This window comes from Galeopterus variegatus, unplaced genomic scaffold, assembly GCF_000696425.1.
Source record: "Galeopterus variegatus unplaced genomic scaffold, G_variegatus-3.0.2 Scaffold1516, whole genome shotgun sequence".
Lineage (NCBI taxonomy): Eukaryota > Metazoa > Chordata > Mammalia > Dermoptera > Cynocephalidae > Galeopterus > Galeopterus variegatus.
The window spans coordinates 10492-21082 of NW_007727627.1; the positions used below are offsets into that span (position 1 = coordinate 10492).

At 54.0% G+C, this 10591-nt stretch overlaps 1 protein-coding gene and 1 long non-coding RNA gene across 2 annotated transcripts in view; both read left to right on the top strand.

Moving 5' to 3' along the window:
* The window catches only part of LOC103594257 (Fanconi anemia group C protein-like), a 14508-nt gene extending 9458 nt beyond the window's left edge, over window positions 1-5050 (top strand). Inside the window, exons 4-5 of the mRNA XM_008577457.1 lie at window positions 913-1119; window positions 4895-5050. Of these exons, the coding sequence (XP_008575679.1) occupies window positions 913-1119; window positions 4895-5050 (363 nt within the window). The remainder of the gene's footprint in view (window positions 1-912; window positions 1120-4894) is intronic.
* Window positions 5051-5060: 10 nt separating this feature from the next.
* Window positions 5061-5689, top strand: LOC103594252. The gene is made up of 2 exons (XR_550835.1): window positions 5061-5327; window positions 5464-5689. It is a non-coding gene; the product is annotated as an uncharacterized LOC103594252 (long non-coding RNA).
* The last annotated feature ends 4902 nt before the right edge of the window (window positions 5690-10591 follow it).

Here is a 10591-nt window from a genome sequence, read left to right on the forward strand (position 1 = left end):
CTGTACGTGTGCATGTGTGTATGTGTCTGTGTGTGCATGCGTGCATGTGTCTGTGTGTGCATGTGCGTGCATGCATGTGTCTGTGTGCATGTGCATGTATGTACGTGTGCGTGCATGCATCTGCGTGCGTGTGCATGTGTGTGTGCATGTGTCTGTACGTGTGCATGTGTGTATGTGTCTGTGTGTGCATGCGTGCATGTGTCTGTGTGCATGTGCATGTGTGTGTACGTGTGCGTACGTGCATCTGTGCATGTGCATGTGTGCGTGCATCTGTGTGCGTGTGCATGTGTGTATGCATGTGTCTGTGTGTGCGTGTGTGTGCATGTCTGTGTGTGTATGCGTGCATGTGTCTGTGTGTGTATGCGTGCATGTGTCTGTGTGTGTATGCGCGTGTACGTGTGCGTGCGTGCATCTGTGTGCATGTGCATGTGTGTGTGCATGTGTCTGTGCATGTGTGCATGTGCGTGCATGTGTCTGTGTGTGCATGTCCCAGGTGGCAGTAGGCAGACCTGCACGCTCATCAGAGGTGGGCTCACACAGGTCCCACTGCACGGATGGGGCATCAGCTCATTCGTGTTTGTGGTAGGGAGTGAGTCTTCACAGAGCCTTTTGTTCTCTTTTCCACAATATTAAAATCTGACTACATTCTGCTGAGCGCTATTGTCTGTTTCCTTTCATACAAAAAAAGGTCAGTTCCTGGCTGCTTGGTGAGCAAGAACAAAGTCAATCTAGAAGTTTCCGTTATACTGTTTGGGCTGTGTGGATTGGCTTGACCTCAGACAGGCCACCCTGTCTCTCTTCTGTTTCTGGAGGTGGCATCACAGCACTGGAGGTGGCATCACAGCACTGAGTAAATCCTGGAAGCACGTGTGTCTGGACTCTTCCCTAATCTCTTTCCAATCTCCTCCCCAGGTGGAGGTGGGGGCTGTGCTCAGCCGCCTCCGGAAGCTGTTAACAAGTGCCACCCTCTCGTCCAGGGACCTGCAGGTGGCAGCTGGGGAGCACACAGCTGCAGAGCCCAGGCTGCCTGTGCATCACCAGCTCATCAGGCTCCTTCTCCTCCACTTCCTGCTCTGGGCTCCTGGAGGCCACACAATCGCCCGGGAAGCTGTCACCTGTGTAAGTCTCCCTCTCTCCCAGTTCTCAGTGACACTCCAGGTAAAAGAGGGTTTATACACCTGAGGCTCCTGGCCTTTGAAGAGTACGTGTGCCACGTGCTGCCCCAACATGAATAAACAGTCAGTGGGGCTGACAGCTGGGGCGGACCCTGGAGCCTGCCCCCTGCAGCACTTCCATGTCATGGAGAAGAGAGTCGCAGGAAGGAGGTGCCATCTCCGAGGTCACATGCCTTCTGCCAGGGCCCACTGTGCATGATGCTTTCAATTACATGTCCTGCTGTCCTTGTTGGGGGGCTTCAGTGACAGTGTACTCATAAAGCAGCCAAAGAACTGCTCAGTGCAGCAATTCAAAGAATTTTGTTTGTTGATTTTTAAAAATTTGATGAATTACAAAGAAATCTTTTCCAAAGCCCAGCCAACCTGAGGAGTAAAGAAGGGTCCATGTCAAAAGTGAGTACATGACAGTCAATTTGGCAGTGGCTTCTTGAATGTGACAACAAAGACACAGGCAACAGAAGAGAAAATAGATACACTGGACTTTATGAAAATTAAAACTTTAATGCATCAAAGGATACCACCAAGAAAGTGAAAAGACAATTCATAGAATGGGAGAAAATATTTGGGAATAGTGTATATCTGGTAAGGGATTAGCATCCAGAATCTATAAAGAATTCTTATAACTCAACAACAAAAAGATAATCCAATTTAAAAATGGGTAAAGGACTTGAACAGACATTTCTTCAAAGAAGACGTACAAACGGCCAATAAGCACATGAAAAGGTACTTGGCATCACGAGGCATCAGGGAAAGGCCAATCAAAACCCCAGTGAGGCACCACTTCACACCCATTAGGATGGCTCCTGTTAAAAATTTGGAAAAGAAATCGTTGGTGAGGATGTAAAGAAACTGGAACACCTGTACATTTCTAGTTGGGAATGTTGAAATGACGCAGCTGCTGGGGAAGAGTTCAGTGGTTCCTCAAAAAGTTAAACATAGAACTGCCACGTGACGCACTGCACTCCTAGCGTTCCACATGCACGGGAGCTGGAGCGAGTGTCGCACAGACACTCGGACCCGGTGTGCACAGCAGCGCCACTCACAACAGCCAGAGGGTGGAAACCACCCGACTGCTTATCAACAAGTGGATAGGTGACAGGACGTGGTGTGCACGTACAACAACAGAATGTCGTTCGCCTTAAACAGGAAGGATGTTCTGGCACATGCTACAACATGGATGGACCTTGAAGACATTATGCCAAGTGAAATAAGCCAGACACAAGCACAAATAAGTATTGTGTGGTTCCACCCGCATGAGGTACCTGGAATAGTCAAGCTCAGAAAAAGTAGAATCGTTTAGCAGGGGCTGGGAGAGGGGGGATGGGGAGTTAGTGTTCAGTGGGTGTGGAGTGCCAGTGTGGGGGATGAAGACACCCACTCCCACCGGCAGTTCAGTCCCAGCCGTGCACTAGTGCTGTGGACCTGGACCCGCGACCGCAGGCGTGTGGACACGCCAGTGCTTCCTCGTCCACCTTCACCTCAGCTCAGCGGCAGCAGGGTGGAGGAGAAGCCCGCTGCAGGAGCCATGCCAGTGCTGCTTTCCTGCGCTGGCTTTGTGGCAGCTGGGTGCTAGCCACCAGGGCACCTCAGAGCCTGGCGCACAAAAGCGTCTCCCCGTGCTATCCTTTGGACAACTTGAAATAGTCTCGATGAACACCTCAGACTGCCCAGCAGGAAGCTTTGCACAGTGGCCAGGGTAGTGGCTCTCAGTATGGCCACCATGCATGGCCCTGGCCCTTTCCCATGACCATTGTTCTCTGTGCTGTGAGGACCCCAGAATGAGCCCTGGGCCAGGTCTGCTAGCCCTGGGAGCAGTTGGTGGCCAGGTGGTGGTTTGGTGGGACAGCCTTTCTATTCCAGTGGCCCAGCCTTCACCACCCTCAGGACCCTAGCCCACTGCAGCTTTAATGTAGACTTGCAGGGTCTGGGGCCTGGTCTCTGCCCTCCCTCCAGCCACCCAGCCTTGGAGAACAAGAAAAGTGTAGCCCCCAGGGGCATAGGCCACCATCTCTGCCGAACCCTTGTGGCTCTACCCACCCTCAGGTCCTGCCACATCCTGCCTCTCCTGGGCGGCCTCACTCTGAACCCAGGCCAGTCTGGGCTCCCATCTTGTGGCACCTGTGGGCAGCTCCCTCAGGCACTGCTGCATTCGCTTCTGCTGGCCGTGGCCTGCCAAGTGTTGTGGCTTGTGGCCCTCAGGCCCTGGGCTTTTGCACAGTGTCCTGCTGCCTCTGCTGCCCTTGCCATGCTGTGACAGGTGCTCGGGGCAGCAATCGTGTCCGCAGGCCTCCTGCCTGCCCCACATTCATGCTTTTCTCTCTCTGGACCACAGCACATGGCACTACATGAGCAAGAATCTGAAACCTAGAGCTCAGTCCTGTAGTCCTCAGCCTCAAAATGAATTTAACCCTCTGTGCAGGCTGCAGCCACAGTGGGCAGGTGTGACCATGGAATGGAAGGGCATGGGGCAAGGGGAGTGACCATCGGCCCTGCTTCAGCCCGGGGCAGCCCCTGTGATCATGGAAGTCTCTCCCAACCAGGGGTCTAGGCAGTAAACTGGCTCTTATAAGGCGTCCAAGGGAGGCTCACAATAGCTCCCCCAGGAAGGACAGAGCGCCTGTGGTCTCTGAGTAAAAGCCAAGCGACAGTGACACACCGAAGGCCACTCTGAAGCTCCGCCCCGGCAGGACTGTTTTGCTTTGGACTGGGCACCCTCCAAGCCCTGCTCTCTCCAGTGGGTGGTGAGGAGAGCGATCGCGAGGTGGCCCCACGTCGCACACTGCCACGCACGCAGCACACGCTGGGCCAGTCTTTCCCTGTGCTGCTGGTCAGAGGGCAGGAGGCCCAGGCTGAGGCAGTTCCTGGCCTGTGGGACTATAAGTTCTAAAACCCGGGTGGTCCCCCCAAAACCAGGGTGGTTGCCACCCTACCAGAGGGCCAGCGTGGAGATGAAGAGGAAGCGGACTGTGGCTGCCACGACGAACAGCTGTGTGTGACGTGACTCCGTGTAAACTGACACACACAGAACGAATGTGTGCATTACTTTTCCATAAACTTAGGCCTTCTTAATGCTGCTAAATGTGTGTAAAAACCACAGTAAATTCTTCGCACAGCTAACTTGTGAGATTCTCACCCCGCACTTTTTTCTCAGCTGAAGTTCTTAGGAAAATACTTGCGGGCACCTCAAGTGAGAACGTCTGGAGGCTTTATTCAGCAGAACTGACAACGCCTGCTTCCCTGCAAGAATCCGGTGTTCACACAAGTGGCCCCAGCTTGCTAGCCAAGGAATGCCACATATGAGGCTGTTTGTGTGAAAACAGGTGGCACTTTCCTGTTCTCATGTGCGTGTGAGCCTTTGCAGAGACGCGGCTGAGCACGTCCATTCACCCTCACTCCGCACGCAAATAATCCCCAGGCTCGTGAAGGCCCTTCTGGAACCCCTTCTGTCCGGGCAGCACTTGTCTGCAGAATCGAGGCCGTTGGCAGCCGACCCTGGATGCGATGTGGGGAGTGTGGCAGGAGATGGCCCTGCTCACTGTGGAGCCAGCCTGTGAGGACTGGTCTCACTAATCACCTAGAAAACAACACAGGAGCCCTTGGTGCGTCACTGAGGCGCTGGTGGGAATGCTGGACAGGACAGTGACCATGAGCCCGCCGCCCAAAGAGACATACCTGTCTGGAAAGTGGGTTAACTTGCCTTCTCCCTGTCCTTATTGCAGATGGCGCACTCTGGTGAGATGACCCACGAGATCGTCGGCTTTCTTGACCATACCTTGTACAGATGGGACTGCCTTGGCCTGGAAGCCCCGAGGTCACGAAAGCTGGCTGGAGAGCTCCTTCAGGAGCTGCGCGCTCACGTCCAACAAGGAATGTAGACCGTGTGGGGGATCGGGCCTCTGAGGCCACGGGGCGGTAGGTGGGACCCCTTCTGTGGCCTCAAGTGTATGGAATAAGTGCCCTCTTTGAGCTGTGAGAATGGGCCACAGGCATCCTGGGAAGATCTAGGCGTGTACACGTTACCAATGAGAAGGCGGGTGCTTCCGCCCGACCCGGCCAGTCGCGTGTGCTCACTGACGCCTGCGTGTGCCTCGCCTTCCCCGCACCTGCTCGCTCCCGGACGTCAACTGGAGAATTAGGAAAGCAAAGGGTTAGGTGGGAGGACCAATGAGAAGGCGGGTGCTTCCGCCCGACCCGGCCAGTCGCGTGTGCTCACCTGCGTGTGCCTCGCCTTCCCCACACCTGCTCGCTCCCGGACGTCAACTGGAGAATTAGGAAAGCAAAGGGTTAGGTGGGAGGACAGATTTTTATTTCCTTTCTCACCCATATCAAGCCAAGATGCACGGTGATTACTTGAGTGAGTCAGTCTTTGGACCAAGAAATTGGTCATGAACCACTGATCAGTTTGGGGAGTAGCTTAGCCCTTTTCCACAAATCTATTTTTTAGGAGTCAGGTAATTGTTACTGGGGTTTCTTTTAATCCATGGGGATCTGAAATAAAGCCACACCGTCTTGCTTCCCTAAGAAATTCTTCATCCGGGAGAGTCAGGATGCCTCAGGCTCCCCTTGCGCGTCCCCCAGCCTGCCCGGCTGTGCTGAGGGGAGCAGAGCACACCCGCGCCTGGAGCCTGTGGCAGGGACTGGCCCTGCCCTGGAGAGCCGCGCCGTGTGGCGCCGAGACAGCCCGTCCTCACGCCGGCTCTTTGCTCTGTGTTTGCTGAACACCGACTTCTCCCGAAGAGCTCCCGTTACCTCGGAGATGGCTGCTGGGTAAGGTGTTTCCAGAAACGTTAGAGGAGATCGCTTTACCTGCTTTCTTGTTTACCTGGAACGGGAACTGGAAGTCTCTCACAGAGACCTGGAGGACCCCAAGGCTGGCATGTATTTCGCGTCACTTGAGGTCGTGTTTGTTCCCTTTCAGGCTAATTCGTCACTTGCATCGACTGTGCGTCCTTTCGTGTATCTGGTTTGCCGAGTCAGGACTTCTTTTGCGTCTGCTTTGATTTATGTATCAGTTAGTCTCTGAATCTTGACTCCTGTTTGCGGTATAAGTAGAGGTTCGTTGGATTAGAGGCTGACCATTAGGGGAATTACTTGTTTTGGTTTATGGCAATGCTAATGGATACACCTGAGGATCTGGAAAATTCCAAGAGCTTTTGACCTGAGCCTTTCTTCTGAGAGATGTTATCGTATGAAAGGTGCAGTGTTGAAATACTTTGATCACAACTGCCATTGTCGTCATTGCTGTCACATGAAAATGCTTTGTCAGAATGTACAGTAGTTGAAAAGGATTTGTGTGCCTCCCCAGGGGTGGAGGACACCTCTCCTGCGTTGACTTTGAACCAGAGCTTGTGGTTCTGCAGTGGAAACTGATCAGCTTCTGTGGACATAAAAGGGGCTCAATTTGGTGACAGCAAGTAACCCCGAATGAGGGGCCAGCAGGAACTGGACCTCCCTGTGGCGGCTGGGCTTCCAGAGGGACGTGCACTCACTGGGGACAGTCGCATTTGTCGGAGTCCCCTAACGCTGCGCATCCTTCTCACCGTCTCTCACGACCAGCAATGGAAACAAGACGGTTATCCAACTCAGACTGCTCAAGCTGCACTTCTGAAGGTCTCCTCCCATCCTGCCCTCCCTCGTGCTGTTGGGAGTGTCTCCCAGTTCCTTACAGAGGTCGTTTCGTTTTCCCCATGGCCCATGCAGGGATCCCTGGTGTCATAGGGCTGCGCTCCAACAGCGAAGCCACGCAGCCTGCAGCACCGCCGAGTCCTCCCGGGCTGTGGTCATCTGAGTCAGCAGCGACAGACACACTCAGGTGGCGGGAAGTTAGCCTTTCATTCTAATGAACTCCGGGCCGGTGGCTGGCTGCATCCGGGGGACGCAGGCTGTGACTTGTCAACTCATTTTATTTTTGCCCTTTGCCTTTCCCACCCCGATAAAGGAGCTAACGGGGTGCTCCCCGGTGAGGGACGCAGGAGGGCAGCATGGGGCAGAGGCTGCTCCCGTCTCCATGCGCCAGTCCCTCTGTCATTCCAGCCGCTTAGTGAGGTGACGAGTCCCCGAGGCGGAGCGTGTGGTGGAGGGTGGGAGCAGCACTGTCCCCGAGAGCCAAAGCGCTTGTAGAGCCTGCTTCCCGGGTGCGCCGCGTGGCCCCGCGGAGGACTTGGGCGAGGCTGAAAACTGCTTAAGAAACTCTGGCTCTTCCAGCTCACTTAAATTTGGGGGAAAGTAGTTACAAAGGATTTTAGTTTTTCGAAAGAAGTTCAAAGAAGTAGGGGTTCAGCTAAAAGTGGGCCGCGGTAGAAATGCACATCGAGGCAGGCATGCAGGAGCCGTGAAGGCCTCCAGGCCTCGTCCACTTGTGGGGACACACGCTGAGTGGCGTGGCAGGTGGCCAGGCTGAGACAAGAGGTGCATCGTGACTTCCTGGAGGTGAGGGCCTTTCCGCTCTGTGGTACGCAGCAGTCACGGTGTCTTCAGCTTCAACTCAGAACGTCCAGCAGAGCGGCTTAGACAAGGAAGACCTTTCATCACCTCACACACAGGAACCCAGAAAGCCGATCCATTGAGCCGCTTAGCACTGTCCTGGCTTGGGGTGGCCTCCCTGACATTCTCCGGCTTTTCTCTCAGGAGTGCAGGAAGGCTGCCGTGGCCGTGTGCTCCCGATCACATCCAGGGCAAGTCCAAGGGCAGCAGGCCGTCCCCGCCCCTCCCAGCCACCCCGGGCCCGCCCTTGTCCGCTGGCAGAAGCCGCTGTCAGGACATGGGGCTGCCCGGATGGGCCCAGACCTGGGGCAGGCTTGCCAGGATGCCACGGAAGTTTGAGCTCCAGAATGCTTCGCTGCTCGCCCCTGCCAAGCCCTGCGAGGGGCCCAGCACCGTGTTCCTGTGGTCGCTTCTTGGTAAAAGCCGTGAGCTGTTCTCACGGTGGCTGTGCAGCTGCTCCTCTGTGCGCTCCGTCGTGCCCGAGTCGTGGGGCTGGGAATGGAGACGCAGGGAAGCCGGGGACTGCAGTGTGTGCAGCCTGCGTCTGGGACAAGCCAGGCAAGCTTTGAGAGATTTGACAACAGCTCTAGGGCTCTGCAATACCAACAGCAGGCTGTGAAGCCAAGAAAACTTTCCTACGCCCTCCATAATAGCGTGTCGATAAAGCATGCTGGAGAAAAGACTGAATTACCTGTCTCTCCTTCCTATAGAAAATAGGTGAAACCCATGTCTTAAGAACAGATGATCAGAGAGAAAAGAGCCAAAAATGTAGGAAGAAACGTCACTGTTGACCACCCGTTAATACAAAGGTTACAATATTTATGTGGACTTACATTAGTGGCATTTGTTAGCTTATTAAAATTTGTAAGTTGCTGTACATTTTTTCACTATAAATACCTAATTTTGTATTCACTAAATTTAAAATCTTTCTTTTAGAAAAAGCTTCCCCTGGGGCCGGCCCGGTGGCGCACTGGATAAGTGCGCCGCTTGGGAAGCGCGGCGGCACTCCCGCCCGAGGGTTCGGATCCCACATACAGACCGGTTCCCGCTCACTGGCTGAGCGAGGCGCGGGAGCAACACCGAGGGTTGCAATCCCGTGGCCAGTCCCGGTCCGGTACGGGGGCGACACTGAGGGTTGCGATCCATTGCCGGACACGGAAAAAAGACAAAAGACAAAAAAAAAAGAAAAAGAAAAAGCTTCCCCTGCCCCCCAATTGTGGAAGCTTTGTGTCTCACAAATTCTAGATCTGTCCCTGGAAAAGTCCAATTACGGTTTATCCTCTGGATCTTGCCACCAAATACCTAAAAACTGGGGTCCTGTCACCAAAGAAGGGGAGAATGACTGTAGGGTAGGTAGCCAACAGGATCTGCTAAAACCAGATTAAATGCATTATATATATGTGTATTTTTTTTCCTGTAAACCAGACTAAAATATAAGTATTTAGCTTGCAGAGACATTATTCTCCCCACTTCTGAAGACAGAAGAGCCCCGCCCACAAAGCACAGCCCACGCCCCCTGCTAGCTCTGTGCAGTGACAGCCGGCAGGCCCCTCTGGACACCCTGAGGATGGCGCTGCAGCTGCGGCAGGTGGCGTCCCTGGCCCTCGGCACGATCCCTGTGCTTCGTGGCACAACACTGGGGCCTCTTCCCCCCCAGGATGGCAGCTTTCCGTGAGTGCGACCCCTCTGCCTGCCCCATTTCTGACTGGCAGGATCAGGTGCTGGCACAGAAATGGGAACCAGTCAGGACAGGAGGAAGCCTAGTGTTCTGTCGAGGTGGAGGAGACGGCACCCCAGGGGCCGCCTGGCAGAGCGAATCCACCTGAAATGCAGGAAAAACAAACCTGAGCCTGACTGCATGCCGCCCAGCGGGTGGGGAGAAAGCTTTAAGGATGTGCATGGTGAGAACAAGTGTGAGGACGGCCTCCCTACCCAGCAAGGAATCCACGTGATTCCACCTTCACAGGAAGAGACGATTTCACTGCGCGTCTGTCCTGCCCCTCTTTCCCTCCCTTCCCAGTAGTTCTGTGCTGGAGTCCTGCCACACGCCAGACGCTGGGCTTGAACACGGAGTCCACGGGTTTTGTCCAAAGCTTCTGTTAGTAATCATCGCTAAGCCATTTTACCACCAAAGAACCAAAATTAAGGCAAAATAAGTATGTGTCTGTCTTAAAGCCTTTTTTCTAAAATTCAGTTCCACCGTTTGTTTATACCATGGGTGCAAATCACAGCCTCTTATACACAGACTGGTAACAAAGAAAGCTCGCAATGCAGGATGGCCCTCATCATCCCAGTGTGCCACAGCATCTTGCTGTGCTTGGTGTTTGGGGTGGGAATCTGCACACCCAGGACTCTCGGTTGCAAGCAACAGAAGCTGATATTAAATGCTAAAAGTAACAGGGATTGATGAAAAGGGATGTAAAAGCCCACAGAATTGTTAGGAAGACAGGGCTTAGTGCTGGCCAGCCAGCAGCAGGGCCCAAAACCTTGTTTCAGAGGAAATTCCTGCTGCCGCTGCTGCCGCCAACCAGTCCTGCAGCTCAAGCCCTTTGGAACTTGCTCTGGCAGAGGGAAGCCTCTGGACCCACTCCTGCCAGAGTGCTTCTGCCTGGGGCATCTGCTGGGGTAGCGTGACACCAGCTCCAACTGTCGCAAAAGCTGGGAAAGCAAGTGTCCAGCTTGTTCAGCTTCTGCATTGTTGCTGGACACCTTGGATACCACCAAAGGTGCCACCCAAATACAGGAAGGAGTCAGATACTTGCCAGATGAGAAAATAAAATGTCCATAGTACCATCCGTTGTCTCTATTTTAAGAATATTCTTGGGCCAGCCCGTGGCTCACTCGGGAGAGTGTGGTGCTGATAACACCAAGGCCATGGGTTCAGATCCCATATAGGGATGGCCAGTTTGCTCACTTCAGGGAGCATGGTTAAT